Source organism: Geotrypetes seraphini, chromosome 15, assembly GCF_902459505.1.
Source record: "Geotrypetes seraphini chromosome 15, aGeoSer1.1, whole genome shotgun sequence".
In the NCBI taxonomy this organism is placed as follows: Eukaryota; Metazoa; Chordata; class Amphibia; order Gymnophiona; family Dermophiidae; genus Geotrypetes; species Geotrypetes seraphini.
This window is the reverse complement of record NC_047098.1, coordinates 36,549,542-36,571,199: the sequence shown is the minus strand read 5'-3', so window position 1 is coordinate 36,571,199 and position 21,658 is coordinate 36,549,542. Positions and strand designations below refer to the sequence as shown.

The 21,658-nt window shown below is 44.3% G+C and overlaps 1 protein-coding gene across 7 annotated transcripts in view; it reads right to left on the bottom strand.

Annotated features, from left to right (window-relative positions):
- The window catches only part of SPECC1 (sperm antigen with calponin homology and coiled-coil domains 1), a 334,491-nt gene that overhangs the window by 98,549 nt on the left and 214,284 nt on the right, over positions 1-21,658 (bottom strand). For 6 of the 7 annotated variants that reach the window (XM_033921588.1, XM_033921589.1, XM_033921586.1 and 3 more), the window contains 2 exons: positions 12,934-13,082; positions 12,545-12,648 (listed from right to left, as the gene is read on the bottom strand). In XM_033921588.1, the coding sequence (XP_033777479.1) occupies positions 12,545-12,648; positions 12,934-13,082 (253 nt within the window). The remainder of the gene's footprint in view (positions 1-12,544; positions 12,649-12,933; positions 13,083-21,658) is intronic. The other variant, XM_033921587.1, reaches the window with a different exon arrangement.

The window sequence follows — 21,658 nt, the reverse complement described above, 5'->3', positions numbered from 1 at the left end:
AACAAAATATCACCTTATTAAAGATCTTATTTCATATCAATCCTTAGATATATTGTTCCTAACTGAAACTTGGTTATCGGATGGTGAAGAAGCGTATCTTACATTTGCCTGTCCAGATGGTTTCTCTTATTTTTATAACCATCGTTCCAATAAAAAAGGAGGAGGTCTGGCTGTAATATTTAAAGATTCTTTATTAACCCAGGTGGATAAGTCTACAGGCAATGCATCTATTGAATACTTACAACTTGCCATACAAACAAATCCCAGAACGGACGTATTACTAATCTACTTGCCTCCTCCGATAAATTCGGATAATATTACTCTCCTTCAATCTTTACTTTTTGAATTTGGCAGCTCTTCCTCAAATCCATTAATTTTGGGGGACTTTAATATCCATTTTGACGATCAAAACAACAGCTTTACTAAAACAATTCTTTCTTATGTTAACCAATTAGACTTATGTTCTTTAATAACACAACCTACACATCAAGCAGGTCATACTATTGACACAGCCTTAATACCAACATCTGAAAAGAACAACTTTTCCTTAAACTGTTGCCTATCAGTTCCTTGGTCGGATCATTTTCTGATTTCATTAACTTATACTAACCCATATATTAAACCTAATACTACACAACAAACAATCGCTTTCAGGAATTTCAAGGAACTTTCATCCGAATCAATACAAGCTACATTTAAATTAGATTTTTCTGAATCAGCCACTAATTCAATAGATGATTTAACCAACCTGTGGAATGCATCCATACAATCTACCATAAATAAGCTTGCTCCAATACAAAATAAAATCATCTCTGCTCTTAAAATCCGTAACCCTTGGTTTACTGCAGAACTCTTACTCCTAAAAAAACAATTAAGAGCTCTTGAACGACGATGGAGGAATGATAAATCACAAAATAATTTTGAAACATACAGGGAACAGTCGAAATTCTATAAAGCAAAAATAAATCAAACCAAAATGAAATACTATTCCGATAAAATATTGAAAACTAAAAACCCTTCTATTCTTTATACCATTCTCAATAATATAGCACCAAATAATAAAAAACAATATGAATCAAGTAGTATAGTTCCCACAGCACAAGATTTTGCCGACTACTTTACTGGAAAAATTATTAACATTAGGAAATCTTTCAAAAAAATTTACTACCTTCAAATGATTCTGAACAAGTTAAACCAGACTTACTATCCTCTAAGTGTTCAAAATTCAAAATACCTAGCTTAAATGAGATTGAAATTACTCTAAAAACTCTGAATATCAGAAGTTCTAAAGCTGATCAAATACCACCACTAATTCTCAAACAATATTTTGACATCTTTGGACCTTTGATTCATGTATTAGTTACAGAAAGTTTAAATCAACACACAGTGCCCTTGGATTGGAAAAAGTCATATATTCGCCCTATTATTAAAGAAAAAAACATTGGTCATGCAGTCCTGTCTAATTATAGACCAATTTCTAACATCCCATTTTTGGCAAAATTAACAGAAAAAAATTGTTTTCAACCAAATTTCAGAGTTTGTAGAACAAACTAATGTGTTACATCCGAATCAAACTGGTTTTAGACAACACCATAGTACGGAACATTCCCTTATTGGTATGACAACATCCATTCAATATTTTTTAGATCATCATCAATCGGTGCTGTTAACTTCCCTTGATCTTTCAGCAGCGTTTGATACGATTGATCATCAATTACTCCTTGCTAGACTCCAATCTATTGGGGTTACAGATGAAGTTCTAGCTTGGTTTACATCTTACTTCAGTGATCGTACATCCACAGTTATTGTCAATGAATCTTCATCCCTACCTTCACAGATTTCACATGGGGTTCCACAAGGATCTATTCTTTCACCTTTGCTTTTTAATATCTTTCTGGCACCACTAATGACATTATGCCAATCCGTAGGTTTTCATGTTTTTGCCTACGCCGATGATATACAGCTATTGCATCCATTAAATAATAATAATATAAATGAAATTTTGGCTATTAATGGAAAACTTGATCAAGTTCATCATTGGCTGGATAAAAATAGACTGACTCTTAATATCAAAAAAACTAACGTTATGCTCTTTCCATGGAAGAATAGTTTTCCTCTTGTTACTCCTATTTCAATTCAAAATGTTCCCCTACAATCAGTCAAAAATACAAAAATTTTAGGGGTAATCTTCGATAATAAACTTACTTATCATGATCACATCAGTAACATTGTGAAAACTACCTTTTATAGGTTACGCAAAATTCGCTCCATCTCTAAATTTCTTTGTCCCAAAGCACTTAATATACTGATTCACTCTTTGGTGATGTCTAAAATCGACTACTGCAATTCTTTATTTAAAGGAATTGCGTTACACGAAATAAAACGATTACAAATTATACAAAATGCATCAATTAAATTAATAACCAAGTCTAAAAAATTTGATCATGTAACACCACTTCTCAAAAATGCTCATTGGCTTCCAGTCATTCACAGAATTACTTATAAACTATGTATAATTATTTTTAAAACCCTATATAACAAGACCCCTGCATTTTTATTTAGGTTTCTAATTCCATATACTGCAAAGAGAATCTTACGATCTAGTGAACAAAATTTATTATCTATTCCCTCACTAAAAATTATTAATACGAGACGACAATTTATCTTTTCTTGTACTGCACCCTTAATGTCTTTTCTTTACTTTAAGAATTGTATTTCTTCCCTCCTTACCCATTGTTTAGTAATGTTAATTTAGCCCTATTTAAGTATTTGTACGTATTGTTTTGTCCCCTAAACAAATGTGAATTTTAAAGTGTACATCGCTTAGAAATCCTGATTAAGCGATTAATCAAGTCACCTAATAAACTTGAAACTCGAACTTGAAACTTGATCCAAAACATCTTGCATTGCTGGAAGAATTTATCTAAGGTAGAATTTATAGTATGGTGGAACACAGTTTGCATTACTAGCAAATCTGAAAGTGGTATAGCAGAAAAACATATGGCTCCTTTTACTAAGCTGCAGTAGCGTTTTTAGTGTGCCCTAACTCCCACGGAAAAACTAATGCCAGCTCTATGGAGGCGTTGGTGTTTAGTGCGCGCTAAAACCGCTAGCACAGCTTAGTAAAAGGAGCCCATAGTTTCACTAGATCATTTCTTAAAACCTGGAGCCGGACCAGTCTTATTGCAATTTAGACCACTGATAATTAGTATTTTTAGATCATATGGTATAAAGATTCGCGGGGGATAGGGGCAGAGCCGGACCGCGAATGGTGAAATACCGCGAATATCTTCTGGTCTGGCTCTGACCCACCCCCGCCTCCCTCCTGCCTTCCCCCCGGCATCCCGGCCTTACCTGGTGGTCTAGCGGGCTTTTGGGACAGGAGCGATCTTCCTACGCTCCTGCCCCGTGCAGATCGCCAATAGGAAATAGCTGCCATGAGTTCCCGTAGTCTCTCGAGACTACGACGGGAACTCCCCACAGCCATTTCCTATTGGCGATTTACATGGGGCAGGAGCGTAGGAAGATCGCTCCTGCCCTGAAAGCCCGCTAGACCACCAGGTAAGGCCAGGACACCGGGGGGAAAGGCTAAACTGTTGTTTTTTTTTCTTTTTTCCCCCTCCCCAAAAAATTGCGAATATGTGAAATTGCGATTGCCGAAACCGCGAATGGGGAGAGGGAAGTGTATACTGATCATTTTCTCTTGTCACAATTATTAAGTGATGCTCGTTGGAAGTTCTATTATATGCTCATATGCAGGCAGGCATAATGTTCATTGATAAGTCGTGTACTAGTCATACATCTGTTATATATATTTTATAGCTCTATCACTGATCAAATTACTTATCTGTATTGCATGGTGGCAAAAATTCAGCTCTGCAACTGCTCCGGGTACATTCTTAGATTCTAAACTGGGGGGGTCAGAGAGAGTATGACAGCAGTTTAGAATTTAAGAATGTACCCGGAGCAGTTGCAGAGCTGAATTTTTGCCACCATGCAATATAGATAAGTAATAATCTTCTTATCTATGTAGAGTTTTTAGATGTAATGGGAAGCAGGTGGCAGACAGTGAACATGCTATGATGGTCTCATTTGCAACTGGCTCTGTGAAAAATCACTAAAGTTCAGGTAGTGGGTCCTAGCGTTCACTTAATAGCACTTTTTGAAGCCAGTTTGATAGTGTAATTTTATTATATATATTTATTATTATCTATTTAAGGTGATCAGTGATAGAGCTGTTAGTTTATCACCATTGGATAATTTGAATCTCCCTAGTATATAGTGTAGTTTATATATATTTTATACACATAATCTGCATGATTTACAGTGTTGATTTGTTCTATGTCTTATTCAATAATTGTACACTTTGTTTTATAAACGTAATAAAAATATTTGAACTTAAAAAAAAAGAAAGGAGAGCTGAAGTACATTTTTAAAAAGTTTCTATAACAAGTACAGAAATGATGTTTTGAGTTGTCTTATTACTGTAATACCATGCTTTATATTTAATAAAGTCTTCGATAGATAAATAAATAAATAAAAATCTTAGTCGCCCAACAGTTTTGTTCAATACCTCCTGAGGCAACAGTAACAGCTTCCAAATAACATATCTTGTGTGGTTGGGGCCAAACAATTCAATTTTTGTTTCACCCGTCCAAAGCATTTTGTTTCAAAACATTTCAGGCTTATCAAGGTTTTCTTTTGCGCACTTTAGAAGATAACTTTTGTGATGAAGTTGTAGAAAAGGTTTCCTTCTGGCAGCTCTCCCATAAAGACCATTGTTGCTAACATTTCAAACTGCTAACTGGAAGTATTTAGAGGTGGTGGTTTTGTTTTTTGGTTTTTTAACAGACTTCTGCTGCTTTGCAAGTGTTGCTAATCTTAATTTTTAAATATTCAGATAGTTGCTTAGGCGTCCATAATTGTTCAACAACAATCATAACCTGAGGGATTAGAAGGGTCAGAGCACTTGCTCAACTGTGGAACTGTTAAAGGACCAGGGGCAAAACTGACCATATGGGCAGCCGGGCAGTGTCCGAGGACCCAGAGCAGTTGGGAGGGCCCTGCGCTTCTAGTCAGGTGTCTGCTGCCAAGCTTGCAGCCTGCTCTCAGCTCATCCCACCCACTTCCGATGTAACTTCCTACTTCGGAGAGAGCAAAACGCAGCAGAGAGCAGGCTGTGAGCTCTGCAACAGACAGCTGAAGGGAACTGATGCTACCGCCTTTTGCTACGGAGGAACAGGGGGTGGGGTCCTAGGAGCCTTATTGCCCGGGGGCCCAGATGCCTGTCAATCCAGCCTCATAAAGGGCCCTTTTACTACAGGTCTTTACCACATTCTAAGTCCAGATTTAACATGGCTTTTAGGGATTTTCCCTTTTTTGTGAGTTATTTGCAGGTTCTGCATTAATGTTAAACTTTTTGCAGGTACTGCAAGCTAATGGGAAACATGGGGGCACTTATCCCCTCCAGTTTAGAAGGCACTAAAGCCTAGATTCTATATATAATGTAGCATTCAAAACAGTATGACCAATTTCTGTGCACAATTTGAGTAATGAGCCACTTAGGCCTAGATTCACTAAACTTACCGATCTGTATTGTTGTAGGCAATTCTTGGCAGAGTTTTGACGAGCGACCGATTCACTACAGATTTTACATGCAAATGATCTGATCGGACACAAGCCCTATAGCGATCCCACTGATCGCTGAAAGAGCTCAAAAGGAAGGGGGGGGGGTGGCTGAAGTTTACTTTTGCTGGCCCTACAAATTGGACATTTTTAAACAGGAATGATTTTTATGTAGCCAGATTATCGAACAGAATACGCTTTAAACCCACGGGTTAAAACCACGGGCTCACAATGCGCTTTCTACAGAATATATAAAAAAGGAATTCTTACGCATATGTAAAGATATTTTACAGTTTTATTTTTAATTTTGATGATTGTTTTATAAGGGGTTGTAACCTCGATACTGATATTTCAGGGCGGAAGAGGGCAGGAGAGTCGGCAAGTATAGTAAGCGACTGGACCTCAGCAGTCGCTTCTTTTTGGATCAGCAAACCCAATCGGTGTTTCTTCTTCTGCTTAGTGAATCGATTACTTCCTACTTTTGCATGCCATTTCCCCTCATTTGCAAGGGTGGATCGGATCGGATATTGATCAGGAAGCTGTTTAGTGAATTGGGTCGTGGAATGATCGTAAAACCAGTAAAATTGGTTTTGCGATCATCGTTACAGGATCGGTAAGTTTGGTGAATCTAGCCCTTAGTGCCGATAATTGGACACTATTCAATTATTGGTGTTGATGCGCACGTAAATCTCTTAGCCCGCAACTGAAAAGGGAGGGGTGTCCACAAAAGGAGCATGGGTGGGTCAGGGGCGGTCACTAAAGATGCATGCAGATTATAAAATTTCAGGGATCCATGCCTAATTTAAGTGTGGGGATATACACTAGGGAACATGTTTTCATAGACATCCAACTCAAACACCCTTAATTGAAGAGACGTGGGTTACTCTTTCAACATCAATATGTGGAGAAAAAGACCTCACTATAAATTTACACTCACTCGGTAATACCATATGAGCTCATATCATCTTAGGTCAGAAAAAAACTCCACATTTCCAAATTTGTTGCAAATCAAATAAAAATTAAAAAAATTAAAAAAAAAAATTGAGTAACATGAACCCACTGAATTATCACTTGTGTTTGTGTGGTTTAAGAGAAAATGTTTCACAAAAACAATTCTGCGGAACAGACAGAAATCAGTACTTAGCTGCACTTTATGTCCTGTGTCATTCACACCACCTCCCTTAAACTATGTCATTTCAAAAGGTTCCTTGACAAAACCTTCTTCTTCCAGGCGGCTAAACTGAACCCATGGCTAGCCCATATTGTGCTCGATGCCCCCACCTACTTTGACTTTAGAAAAAACTCAAAACACACTTATTCCACGGACAGAACCCTTAATACACCCTTCTCTCCCCCTTCTCCTCCCATCTATGCATGTGAATCTCCACCTACACCCTCTTATTGCACTAAACCTCAACAACCTGTATTATCCAGTATATCGACCTTCTTATTATACATTCCTGTTTTCCCATATATGACCTTCCTATCGTACATTCTTGTATATTCCTATTAACCCTAATGACTTCATTGTTTGTAACCTTGATTAACTGATGTGAACCGCCTAGAACTCCCTGGGTATGGCGGTATACAAAATAAAGTTATTATTATTCTGGAACTTGGTGGCAACAGGGATGGCTGTGTGACTGCTGAGTTCCTCCCCTGGGCACACTTACTGCTTATTATTTGATATTTGTCTCACAGCAGTGTGACAGTTTTTGCTGAGAAAATATGAGAGCTGACTGCTGGTTAATCCTCCCTGCCATTGAAAAGTAAGTCAGAAGTGTGATTTGACTGATTGCAAGTTATTGGCAGTTGAGTTTTGAATCGCTGACAGTGGCTGGTGAACTGGCTGGCAGCTGATGTTTGTTTTTGCCTGCCTAATACAGTTTTCTTGTAAACTTTATCTGACTGTTAATTGAAAATCAACACAAATACTAACCAGCAGAGGATTGAAGCAGTATCGATTGATGTTTGTTTTTTTTCCAGCCTGGTACAGTTCTCTCCCACTCTAAAAACTTTATCTGACTGCTAGTTGAAAATCAGCACAGATACTGACGAGCAGAATAGTGAAGCTGAAGCCTGAACTAGATAGACGGCGGAGCCGCACCAAAACCAAAGGCAGGCAGCAGAATCAGCGGCTGGGACTTGGAAGCACTGCTCTGCCCCTCCCCCGATCCAGCAGGGGATAGCGGTGAGCACAAGGAGACGCCGGGACCGCACCGAAACCAGCGGCAGACAGCAGAAGCAGTGGCGGAATACTTGAGAGCGCAGCTCCGCCCCTCCCGCGATCCAGCAGGGGATAACGGTTTCTCTGCAAATTCTGAGCTTCCGCATGGAAGGCAAGAGAAGGAATTGGCCGTCATGGGAGACCAACTCCGCCCCCCAACAGCCCTTGCTGAGCCGTTCTTCAAATCTGAAAAACGGCCATCTTTCCTGCTCAGCCCTTCTTCGGCTCCAGCCACCGCAAGGGAAGGAGTTGGCCGGCATGGGAGACCAACTCCGCCCCCAACAACCCTTGCTGAGCCATTTCTTCAAATCTGAAAAACTACCATCTTTCCTGCTCAGCCCTTCTTCGGCTCCAGCCACCGCAAGGGAAGGAGTTGGCCATCGTGGGAGACCAACTCCGCCCCCAACAGCCCTTGCTGAGCTATTCTTCAAATCTGAAAAACTGCCATCTTTCCTGCTCAGCCCTTCTTCGGCTCCAGCCACCGCAAGGGAAAGAGTTGGCCGTCGTGGGAGACCAACTCCGCCCCAACAGCCCTTGCTGAACAGTCCGCTGCCTCCACTCTGCCTGCCTGGCTTAAGTCTCCCATGTTCAAATTCCATCGTGATCTGTACAGTTTACTTGATTGCATTATAAAGGCTCTTACCCAATTAGCCATCGCTAAGCCCCTCCGCTGGAATTTGTCCAGTTACTAGTCTCTGCCCATTGCTAAGGCCCTTTTCTAACCAAAAACAAACAAACCATGAAGCCACCCCTTTGGGTCCTTATACTCCTGCTCTGCTCATCTCTCAACACCTCCCTCTGCCTGAACCCTCCCTCTCCCAACCTGCTCGACTCCTCAAATAGTCACAATTCTGGCCCTGGCACCAGAATCCCCACCCTGACGCGCCCCAGGAATCACCCCACCAGAAAAAACCCCCGCAAAGTCAATCCCACCTCTCTAAAGCCTGTCCCCCATGCTAACCTCCCCTGCCATGCCTCTAACTCTCTCACCCCTGTCCCGACCCTTTACTGCAACGCCAGATCCGCATGCAATAAAATTCAAATTCTGAAGGACCTCCTTGAGGACCTCGATCCTGGATTCCTGTGCATCACAGAATCATGGATCTCAAAAGACGACCTCTTCACACAAAACGAACTCTGCACCCATGGCTACCAAGGCCTCTTTTCACCCAGAATCAACCGCAAAGGAGGTGGCCTGGCACTCCTCTACAAATCCTTCTTTGATGTCCAGCTCCTCGAGAGAGGCACCCACGCTTCATTAGAATATATGCTAGCCTCAATCAATGATGAGCTCCGTCCTCACCCACTAGGCATTCTGTTACTATACCGTCCACTATCCCTTGGTCCAATTCCTCTAACCTTGTCTTCGAGACCATAACTAATGCCTTTCTCAAATTCCAAAGATTACTAATCATCGGAGACGTTAATCTCCACCTTGACGACTCCACCAGCAAGGACACGATAGAATTCAATGACTTCCTCATCTCCCTAGGTTTCTCCCCCCCCACATCCGCTCCTACCCATGAAAAAGGGCACACCCTAGACCTCATCCAGTTCCTCGACCTCACCGCTTATAAAACGTCTGCCGAAGACACCCGTTGGGAACACATCCCGTGGTCAGACCATCTCCTAGGGGCCTTCTGCCTCCCCATCTTCATGTCTCATCTCGGATCCCCACCCCGATCCCCCAATTCTATTACCTTCCGGAAAAAAATTTCGAGCGATCTGTTCTGGACCAAATTCCTCAACCTCCTCCCCTCCATTCCCAAGCTTGCAGACTCTGAAAACAATTGGCACAACTGGATCGCCCTTTCCAAGTCCACCTACCACTCCCTCGCCCCCCAAACCACTAAATCCATCACCTATCCCCATAAAGCCCCTTGGTACCTTCCACTCCATAGAGACCTGAAACAAAAATGTCGAGCCTTAGAGCGAAAATGGAAAAAATCCAAATCCTCATCTGACAGACAGGCCTGGAGAATCAATATCAAACTCTACAACTCAATATTAAAAAAAGCAAGGAAGAACTTCTATGGAGACAAGATCTCCAAATCCAAAAACCAGAATGGCACATTGTTCAACATTTGGCGCTCCCTAACCACTAAAAATGACTCCACCCTTCTTCCCTCATCTCCTTCAGCCGAGGTCCTAGCAAAATTCTTCAATGATAAGATCTCTACCTTAAGGCGCTCCTTCCCGCCCGCAATCTCCTACAATTCTCTGGTGCCCCCCGAACCCAACCCCACCCTAGCTGCTCTCAACCCCATCCCTGCCGACAGATCCTGGACTGTCTTCAAGCTCATATCTGATTCTCAGACCCTTAAACTCTGCCTCAAGTTAAAATCATGCAACTGCATCCTGGACCCATTTCCCTCCTACCTATTTGAGAAAATCCCTGCACAGGCCATCACATCTCTTACCAAACTCATAAATTCTGCCCTATTATCAGGCCTATTCTCCACTGAAATGGGACACATCGCATTGACCCCTTTACTGAAAAAAGCTGACCTAGACCCCTCCATACCATCCAACTACCGTCCAATAGCAAATATCTCTCTCCTCACCAAACTGCTCGAGTCTATCATATCTACCCAGCTCTCTTCCTACTTAGAAAGATTCTCCATCCTCTTACCTTACCAATATGGCTTCAGACCCAACTTCTGCACTGAATCCCTATTGGCCTCTCTAATCTCTAAGGTTCAGCAACTGCATTCTCGTAACAAGTTTGCTGTCCTTCTACAATTCGACCTCTCCGCAGCTTTTGACGTTGTCCACCACGACATTCTAATTTTCCAACTCTCCGAGATAGGCATTAGCTCCATAGTTCTTGATTGGTTCTCCAAATTCTTGCGCTCCCGTTCTTACATGGTTAACATGAGCGGCACCTCATCCTCCCCCTGGACCCCGACTTGTGGTGTCCCACGACTTGTGGTGTCCCACAAGGCTCACCCCTCTCCCCAATCCTCTTTAACATTTACATGTCCTCCCTGAAACTACTCCAACTATCCCCCCTTGAAACTCTTTACACTTACGCTGATGACATCCTCGTCCTCCTTGAGACTGACTCGAACCTCACTAACCTCTCCACGAACATATCCTCATGCATAAAGAACCTCCAATCCTGGGCATTCACAATGCATATGAAACTAAACGAGTCCAAAACAAAACTCCTTTGGCTCGGCCAAAAATTAGACCATCTACCTTCCTCCATCCCATTGTCCACCGGCCCCCCATTACAGCTCGAGTTCTCAAGCAAAGTTCTGGGTGTCACCTTAGACTCTTCTCTATCCTTCAACGAACATCTCCAATCCCTGGTGAAGAAATGCTTCTTCAGCCTTCACATGCTAAGGAAAGTCAGACCCTATTTTCACCAAAAACACTTCGCAGTCCTAGTACAATCCATCATCCTCTCCAGATTGGATTATTGCAATTCTATCTACCTCAGCCTAACCAAGAAAAGCCTCCACAGACTTCAGCGGATTCAGAACGCCGCAGCTAAGCTTGTTTTTGCGAAAAGCAAATTTGATCACGTCTCACCACTCCTGTCTAAGCTCCATTGGCTCCCAGTAATCCCCAGGATCCACTTCAAATGTGCGTGTCTGGCCTACAAGATCCTACATGGCATCCTTCCTGCCGTTATCCCTCTATCCTGGAACTCCCCAACCCCTACTTCCTCCAGATCCTCCCAAATTTTTAAACTATCCTTCCCTTCCATAAAAGGTATTTCCCATGTAGGCAAACTTGGGTCATCCCTCCCCTTTAGAATCACTGAGATCTGGAATAACCTCACCTCCCCTCTCCGAACCTCAAGCTCCCTCCAACTCTTCCGCAAACACCTAAAAACCTGGCTATTCTCAAAACTGTAACACTTCCCCCCTCTTAGGCCTCTCACCTTCCTCCTTTACACCTAACTCTTTAATCTCTCCACTGTAGTTCCTCTCTCATCTTTCTTCCTGTAAACCGTGCCGAGCTCCGCATTCGTGGAGATGGTGCGGTATATAAACCTAAGGTTTAGTTTAGTTTATTATTATTATTATTCGTGCTATATTCCAAAATCCAAATTGCAGTGAGACTGGAGGGGAGGGTTTCTAGGTTTAGATTTAGGAGGTTAGAGGGCAGAGTGCTGGGGATGACTTTTGGGTTGTGGGGGGCATCAGTTGACCACTTTACGACTTGTGTATTTTCTCTCTTTTGGTGTTGATCTGACCTTTTGATGTTGCTTTTTGCATTTTGTCTACACAAGCTTTATAATTTCATAGTTTTATTAAAATTTGATATTCCTATTCCTAGATTTCTAGGTGAATTACAAAAATAAAAATTATACAAAGTTAAAATATTTTGGGGTTTATTTGACTTACTGGAACACTGGGGTAGGCCGGGAGGAACTACATATGCTAAAAGAAAAGAAAGGGTTTGTTTAAGAAAAATGGAGACTGACTTTATGACTTGTGGAGATTGATGATCAGGCACAAAGTTACACTAATAAAGATAAATATTCAACAATAAATATAAAATATGATTGACCTGCATACAACTGTAGCCCATATTTTCAGCAAAAACAAATGTCACAGAAAAGTCAGTACTGGGGCAGAAGCATGCAATGCCAAAAAGGAACTTCTAAATTTATGTGCATGGGAATCTACGTCCTGCTCTCTGTGTATGCGAAGGTATGCATGAGTATGGGATCCATACCTGCATGGGCGAGACAGCAGCCGCAGGAGCTGTGCGCACTGGGATTCCACTGAGAGGGTTGTGAGATACAGGGTGGACTGCAACATTTTGTCCAATGCCTCCTGCTAAGGGAACAAGATGAAATACCATGCTTCAGCTCAGAACAGAAACACTCAAGCCTTTTGCTCTCTCCTCCTGCCATATGCATACTTCACACTGCACAGAGCCTCTCCCCAAGAGTCCCAGAACTTGTACCATTCTCCTCTGACACCTAGAGTACCACACCCTTTCTCCTGGTGCCCTATACTTTTATGGTGGGCCCACAGGGACAACAACCCTTCATCCAAAACCCAGAGACCCAGCCCTTCTTCTAAGGTGGTGTGGATTTTTTTTACTCAAAGGCTCAATACCTTGACATCCCATGTCAAAGGATTTGATGAGAGATTTGACATCAGTTAGAGGTTGTCCTGGTTCTGCAGGTTGAATTCGGCTCAAGAATACCCTCTGTTGTTGACTGTTGTTGTCCCCATCATCAGACGGCCCTTTTCTGTTCAGGAGACTGTGGGAGAGAGAGAGAAAAAAAGAAGAGAGATAAGCATGATGAAGGAGAAACTATAAACCAGAAAGGCAGCAATCAAAAGGCCTGAAGAGCAAGCAAAGAGCCATCAGGAAAAAGTGCAAGGATGGCATGTTTAAGTTTAAGTTTATTATTATTAGGATTTTATATACCGCCTATCAAGGTTATCTAAGCGGTTTTACAATCAGGTACTCAAGCATTTTCCCTCCCTAGGCACAAACACCACAGGCATTTGTCTAGGGCAGTGGAATTCACTCTCAAGCCTCCAGAGCCACCATTGAGTCATGTTTTCAAGTAGCATGCGTGCAAATCTCTCTCATACATATTTTTTAAAAAACTTTTTATTTAATCAATAAACATAGAATTTTAAAGATAAAATCTTCTTACAGCAAAACAGTACAAATTAAAATTGAGGAAAAAAAAAAAAAAGTAAGAATATATGTACTCTTTCTTAGACCACAAATTTTTAGGGGAGAAATGCCTTAGTAAAAGAACCCACAAGTTTATTATTTCTTTGATAAACCAGCTATCAAAAAAGTATCTAGACGGTTTACAATCATTAAAAAGCATTTAAACAAAAAATACAGTACAAGCAATTAAAAAAATTATAAAAAGGAGGGGAATATAGGACTATGAGGGACTAACATGACGAGAAGGAAGGAACAAGAGGTGGTAAAAAATACATTGAGATAAAAAAAATTAAAATATTGGAGGGAGGAGGAAGGATACAATAGGGCAGATTTTGCTTTGAGAAAAGACAGCTTTAAACTCTTTTTTTTTTTTTAGGAGGATACAGCCGTCAATAAAGCCTATAAACAATAAAGGTTATTAACTGCAAATTTGCTTTACTACTTACAGAATAGTCTGCTTAATGGCAAGCGGAAAATAACTCCAAGGGAATGGAGGAAAGTGATTCTAGAAGGAACAGTGTGTACAGGGTTGTTTACTGCAGAGATTGTTATTTGATAAAATCTTTCTGCTAAAAGCTTTATAGCACCCGAGTCACCGTCTGCAAGTGGAACCATTCACCAGCTCTTGCAAGCACTGTTGTCAAACTTTGTGCTGCAGGGTGTAAGATCTGGGTTGAGTTCTGCACTATCGAGAAGGCTAAACTAGGTTCTGTAAGACAGTGTTTCTCAACTCGGTCCTGGAGTATCCCCTTGCCAGTCAGGTTTTCAGGATATCCACACTGAATTTGTATAATCTTGATTTGTATACACTGCCACCATTATATGCAAATGTCTTTCATGCATATTCATTGTAGATATCTTGAAAACCTGACTGGCAAGAGGGTACTCCAGGACCGAGAAACACTGCTGTAGGAACCAACTTTTCAAAACAACTGGTGATGTTAACACCAATGGAATTCACTGCACTCTGGACATCATCAAGGCGTTTGTTCAATACTGAGCATGCTCAAGCATGCACAGAGCTGACACCTATGATTCTATTCTTGATTCCAGCTACATACATGGAGGGGCATAATAAAACAAAAAAGTTTAAGTCCCTTTTTGGCCTAAGGCTTTAAGCACCCAAAGGAGGCAGCAGGGAAATGTCCATTCTTGAAAAAAAATGTCCAAAATAGTTTTTTTCCCCCGAGAATGGCCTACCTGCTGTGATGTTTGTAGGGACTGGGCATCCCTCCTTCCACAATCATTCAAGCGGGGGAGGGGGGGCACAGCAGGTGTTGGCAGGAGAGATTGGGCATCTCTCATGCAGGTGATCATTCAGGAGGAGGGGGATCGGGCGGCTTCAGGCAGGAGGGACTGGGCATTCCTCCTGCTTTGATCGTTGTGGGGTGGACGGATTGCCTGGGCTGCTGAGCTGATCGCGGCTGGAACTTATACCTGTTTTGACTGGGTCTAAGTCAAAACGTATATGTTCCATCCAGGCAACTTTGTCAAACTTTTCGATTATGGCTGCTGGCCGACTAAGTCTAGGTCAGCCCACATCCCGCCCACCTCTTGCCCTACCCATGCCTCCAAAAATGCCCCTTTTTGCTCTGGGCACACAGAGGCAGTGAAAAGGCCTAAGCTGGTTTTAGATACGTCTAAAATCCTGTTTGATTATCGGTACTTGGAAGACCTGTCTTTTTGATTGTCCAAGTGCCAATTTAGGTGGGATTTTGGACTTAAAAAAAATAAAAATTATGTACCTCACAGGCTTCTTTTCCTTGGACTGGCAGTGCTGCTCATGGCAGGAAGCTGGGCTGTGCATGTCACTGGGATCTGAAGACTGAGCCCAGTATTGCTCTTACAATGACACTAGTGTCCAGTCAAAAAGTAGACTCCTTCACCCTCAGGGACACACTGGAAACCCATATAATCACTCCTTAATGAGACCAGATGAGGGGAGTAAAGATAGACTCAGACTGATTTGTCACTAATATCTCTGAATTCTAACACACTTCTGCTTCTTCCCAGGACCCATCCAGCCATCCTCCCAGCATAGACAGAGCAGTGCTAGCTGGGACTCTGCGTCTCCCTTGAGCACTGATCTCGCTGCAGAATGACTTGGAGAATCTTTCTGCTTTACCTGGCAAATGTGGCCAATTTGTTCAGTGGCATTACGGCTTTCTTTGTAGATAGGTTATAAGGTATGGGATTTGCAGAAAAGCCAAAAGAGGTGTAGAGACAATGTGATAGTCAACCAGCCTCTACATTTGAGTGCATAGAGGCATTCTATAGACAAGGATGTCCTTAATAGAAAAGCTGAAGTACATTCCAACTATTCCAGGGAAGAGTAATGATGTCCAGAAGAGAGGTCTCTCTTCTAAGCAGACTCCGCCTCAAAGTCCTGTTTATTATACTCCTACCACAAAAGATCCTGGTACTTGTAGATCTTATACGAAGGACTGGTCTCCTTTGTGACAGTCGCAGGACCAGAGTCTAGATCTGGGTCCTTGCCTTTTCACTTGTGCAGTGTCCTGAATAGTGGCGTGAACGACACAGCACAAAACGTGCAGCTAAGTACTGATTTTGCCTGTTCTGCAGAATTGCTTTTGTGAAACAATTTCTATTAGACTACACAAACAAGTGAAAATTCAGTGGGTTCATGCTAGGAATGCTAGGAATGACTAAGAAGGGGATCACAAACAGATCTGAGAAGGTTATCATGCCGCTGTACCAAGCCATGGTGTGCCCTCACCTGGAGTACTGCGTCCAGCACTGGTCGCCGTACATGAAGAAAGACATGGTACTACTCAAAAGGGTCCAGAGAAGAGCGACTAAGATGGTTAAGGGGCTGGAGGAGTTGCCGTACAGCGAAAGATTAGAGAAACTGGGCCTCTTCTCCCTCAGAGAGGGGACATGATTGAAACATTCAAGGTGCTGAAGGGAACAGACTTAGTAGATAAGGACAGGTTGTTCACCCTATCCAAGGTAGGGAGAACGAGAGGGCACTCTCTAAAATTGAAAGAGGATAGATTCCGTACGAATGTAAGGAAGTTCTTCTTCACCCAGAGAGTGGTAGAAAACTGGAACGCACTTCCAGAGTCTGTCATAGGGGAAAACACCCTCCAGGGATTCAAGACAAAGTTAGACAAGTTCCTGTTGAACTGGAATGTACGCAGGTAGGGCTAGTCTCAGTTAGGGCGTTGGCCTTTGACCAAAGGGCCACTGCATGAGCGGACTACTGGGCACGATGGACCACTGGTGTGACCCAGCAGCGGCAGTTCTTATGTTCTTATGATGATATCAGTCTATGAGCAATTCTGGAGGCCACATTACCGTAAGGATGTGCTCAGAATTGAGTCGGTTCAGCGGATGGCCACCAGGATGGTCTCGGGGATAAAGGGTCTCCCATACGAGGAAAGACTGAGCAAATTGCAGCTCTACACTCTTGAAGAGCGTAGGGAGAGGGGAGACATGATTGAGACATTTAAGTACATCACGGGACGGGTCGAGGTGGAAGAGGATATCTTTCTTCTCAGGGGACCCTCGACCACAAGAGGACATCCGCTCAAACTCAGGGGAGGGAAGTTTCGTGGAGACGCAAGGAAGTACTTCTTCATGGAGAGAGTGATCAAGCATTGGAACAAGCTTCCAGTGCAGGTGGTCGAGGCACGCAGCATCCCAGACTTCAAGAACAAATGGGATACCCATGTGGGATCCCTACGGGGTCATGCCAAGGGATAGGGTCACTAGGACTTGAATGAGCGGGTCAGTAGAGTGACAGTATAATTACAATTATACTTAAGGGGTCAGAAGACTTAAGAGGGTGGGTAAATAGTGTGGGCAGACTTGATGGGCTATATGGCCCTTATCTGCCGTCATCTTTCTATGTTTCTATGAGCGTCGGAGCTGTTAACAGCGTGGCCGGCGCTAAAAACCACGCTATGGTTTTGTGAAAAGGGGGGGGGGGATTCCTATGAGAACTGGAGTTGTTACCACCACGGTCGGCACTATAAACCAAGCTACAGTTTTGAAAAGGGGAGTGTGTGTGTGTGTGTGTGTAAATAAATAATCAATCTGAATTTTGATTTTCTTCATAAGCATATAACCCCGATGAAGCTGGATGAAACATGGTATCATGTCAGATGAGGACTCCTCACTTTTGACTACTGTATATTCATCTAAGATAACATACAAATGGAAGATTAGATTAGATGTCAATTTGACATCTAATCTAATCTTCTATTTGTGTGTCGCTCATACCGAAGCAGGTTCTAGGCGACTTACAGAGAGAGGGGTCAGAAGAGGGCCAGAGGGAGGACTAGAAGAAGGACTAAAATTGAGGGTGGGGAGAAGAGAGAAGCACGTAGGTCCAGTGTCAAAGGAAAGAGTTTTTAGCTTCTTATGGAATAGAGGTGTGGTTAGTTTCATTTTCTGAGAGAAGCTTGTAGGTTCAGTTGTCAAAGAGGAAAGTTTTCAACATCTCTATCTATATCTCAATTGGGAAGAAGACATTTGTCTATGAAGAATTAATATCAGTTTTTAAACCGATTATTGATAAACCAATTATTGATAGGTTTTTTTGTATGCTGGTCTTGACTGGAGGAAAGGCGGGAGAGGGGAGAAATGACATAAGAACATAAGAATAGCCTTACTAGGTCAGACCAATGGTCCATCAAGCCCAGTAGCCCATTCTCATGGAGGTCAATCCAGGTCACTAGTACCTGGCCAAAGCCCAAGGTGTAGAAATATTCCATTCTACCAATACAGGGCAAGCAGTGGCTTCCCCCATATCTTTCTCAATAAAAGACTATGGACTTTTCCTCCAGGAACTTGTCCAAACCTTTCTTAAAAGCAGCTACGTTATCCGCTCTTACCATATCCTCTGGCAACGTGTTCCAGAGCTTAACTATTCTCCGAGTGAAAAATAATTTCCTCCTATTGGTATTAAAAGTATTTCCCTGTAACTTCGAGTGTCCCATAGTCTTTGCAATTTTTGACAGAGTGAAAAATCAATCCATTTGTACCCGCTCTACTCCATTCAGGATTTTGTAGACTTCAATCATATCTCCCCTCAGCTGTCTCTTTTCCAAGCTGAAGAGCCCTAACCATTTTAGTCTTTCCTCATACAAGAGGAGTTCCATCCCCTTTACCATCTTGGTTGCTCTTCTTTGAACCTTTTCTAGCGCCACTATATCTTTCTTGAGATAAAGAGACCAGAACTGAACGCAATACTCCAGATGAGGTCTCGGAGACATTTAAATACTTACATGATGTAAATGAACATGAGTCGCGTCTCTTTCATTTGAAAGGAAGCTCTGGCATGAGAGGGTGATAGGCTCAGGAGTAATCTAAGGAAATAAAAGTACTTTTTTACAGAAAGGGTGGTAGATGCGTGGAACAGTCTCCCAGAAGAGGTGGAGACTGTGTCTGAATTCAAGAAAACATGAGATAGGCCTGTGGGATCTCTCAGAGAGAGAAAGAGATAATGGTTATTGCGGATGGGCAGACTGGATGGGCCATTTGGCCTTTATCTGCCATCATGTTTCTATGATTGCTTTCACTGATAACACCACCATATAAGCCTTTATAATAAGCATTTTTTTATTTTTGGAAATGTTATAAAGGTGTCCAGTTATGAAATTACTGAGTAAGTGGTTAAAGTGAAAAATAAAAACAGAAAATTTTTTTGCAAAATAGTAACAACCATAAAATGAAGTTAGAGAGTACACAGAGGAAGGACAATTTCCTGGTTCTAGTCCGTGTTGTTCCTGGCTGAGTTACAACCCATTTTGCTGCTGCAGCTATTTTTCTCCCGTCTCTGTCAGGATTATACAGAGCTTTTCCAACTCACTTTCTGTGGGAAAGCCTTGATTTTCAGTTAGTTTGAGGAAAAGTGCATTTCTATCTATTTCTCCATTCTATGTGCAGACTCTGGCTTCTTAGGTTTTTCAATAACAGAGAGAAGTGGTACAAGAAACAGATCCAGCACAGGCTCAGTCAGGGCTATTCACCAACAAAAACACATCTTCTGTTTCTGAAAAGACTCAAGGGCTTCAGAGCAGCAGCAGCAGCAAAACCTGCGTATCCAGAAAAACCAAGAGCATCTTCATCTTGGAAGGCAGGAAGGGGAACCAGCAAACTGCAGACAACTAGATGTTAATTACCGTATTTTCGCGGATATAACGCGCACCATTGTAAAACGCGCACAGGGGTATAGCGCGCAGAAATCACGATGATATGTACAAAAACTTTTCTATACCGCGCTCAGGCATATAACGCGCATGCTGCCCGACTCTCCTTTCGCCCGCCCTGACTTTCCGTGCGCTGTCCCGACTCTCCGTTCACCCCCCCTGACTTCCGTGCACTGCCCTGACTTTCCGTGCGCTGTCCCGACTCTCCGTTCACCCCCCCTGACTTTCCGTGCACTGTCCTCCCTTGAAGTCCTGTCCCCCCTTGAAGGTCTGTCCCCATCCTGAAAGCCTGATGCCCCCCCCCCCGCCGTCCGATACATCCCCCCCCCCCGGCAGGACCACTCGCACCCTCACCCCGAAGGACCGCCGACTCCCCAACAATATCGGGCCAGGAGGGAGCCCAAACCCTCCTGGCCACGGCGACCCCCTAACCCCACCCCGCACTACATTACGGGCAGGAGGGATCCCAGGCCCTCCTGCCCTCGACGCAAACCCCCTCCCCCGAACGACCCCCCCCCCCCAAGAACCTCCGCCCGTCCCCCAGCCGACCCGCGACCCCCCTGGCCGACCCCCACGACACCCCCACCCGCCTTCCCCGTACCTTTGTGTAGTTGGGCCAGAAGGGAGCCCAAACCCTCCTGGCCACGGCGACCCCCTAACCCCACCCCGCACTACATTACGGGCAGGAGGGATCCCAGGCCCTCCTGCCCTCGACGCAAACCCCCCTCCCCTCCAGCCGACCCGCGACCCCCCTGGCCGACCCCCACGACCCCCCCCACCCCCCTTCCCCGTACCTTTGGAAGTTGGCCGGACAGACGGGAGCCAAACCCGCCTGTCCGGCAGGCAGCCAACGAAGGAATGAGGCCGGATTGGCCCATCCGTCCTAAAGCTCCGCCTACTGGTGGGGCCTAAGGCGCGTGGGCCAATCAGAATAGGCCCTGGAGCCTTAGGTCCCACCTGGGGGCGCGGCCTGAGGCACATGGTCGGGTTTGGCCCATGTGCCTCAGGCCGCGCCCCCAGGTGGGACCTAAGGCTCCAGGGCCTATTCTGATTGGCCCACGCGCCTTAGGCCCCACCAGTAGGCGGAGCTTTAGGACGGATGGGCCAATCCGGCCTCATTCCTTCGTTGGCTGCCTGCCGGACAGGCGGGTTTGGCTCCCGTCTGTCCGGCCAACTTCCAAAGGTACGGGGAAGGGGGGTGGGGGGGTCGTGGGGGTCGGCCAGGGGGGTCGCGGGTCGGCTGGGGGACGGGCGGAGGTTCTTGGGGGGGGGCGGTCGTTCGGGGGAGGGGGGTTGCGTCGAGGGCAGGAGGGCCTGGGATCCCTCCTGCCCGTAATGTAGTGCGGGGTGGGGTTAGGGGGTCGCCGTGGCCAGGAGGGGTTGGGCTCCCTCCTGGCCCGATATTGTTGGGGAGTCGGCGGTCCTTCGGGGTGAGGGTGCGAGTGGTCCTGCCGGGGGGGGGGATGTATCGGACGTCGGGGAGTCGGCCGGGCAAGAGGGCTTGGGCTCCCTCTTGCTCCGATCGTGGATGCGGGTGCGGGTGGGAGCGCGTGCGAGCGGTCGTTCGGGGTGGGGGTGCGAGCGGTCCTGCTGGGGGGGTGAATCGGGCGTCGGGCGGGGTGGGAACTTAGTTTAAAAACTTTTCTATACCGCGCTCAGGCATATAGCGCGCGAGGGGTATGCGCGGTACGTAAAATCACGTATAACGCGCGCGTTATATCCGCGAAAATACGGTAAATGCCAAGGGTAAAGCACTCTTAACAGAGCAAGAGTACTTGTTGCCTGCTTCTTACACTTATCCCTCTGTATCCACGGGGGCTAGGTGCAGAGCCGGACCGCGAAGTATGAAAAACCGCAAATAACTTTTCGGCCGGCTCTGACCCACCCCGCCTCATTCTGGACTTTCCCGTCTCCCTTCCGGCATCCCAGACCTTACCTGGTGCTCTAGCGGCCTTTCGGGGCAGGAGTGATC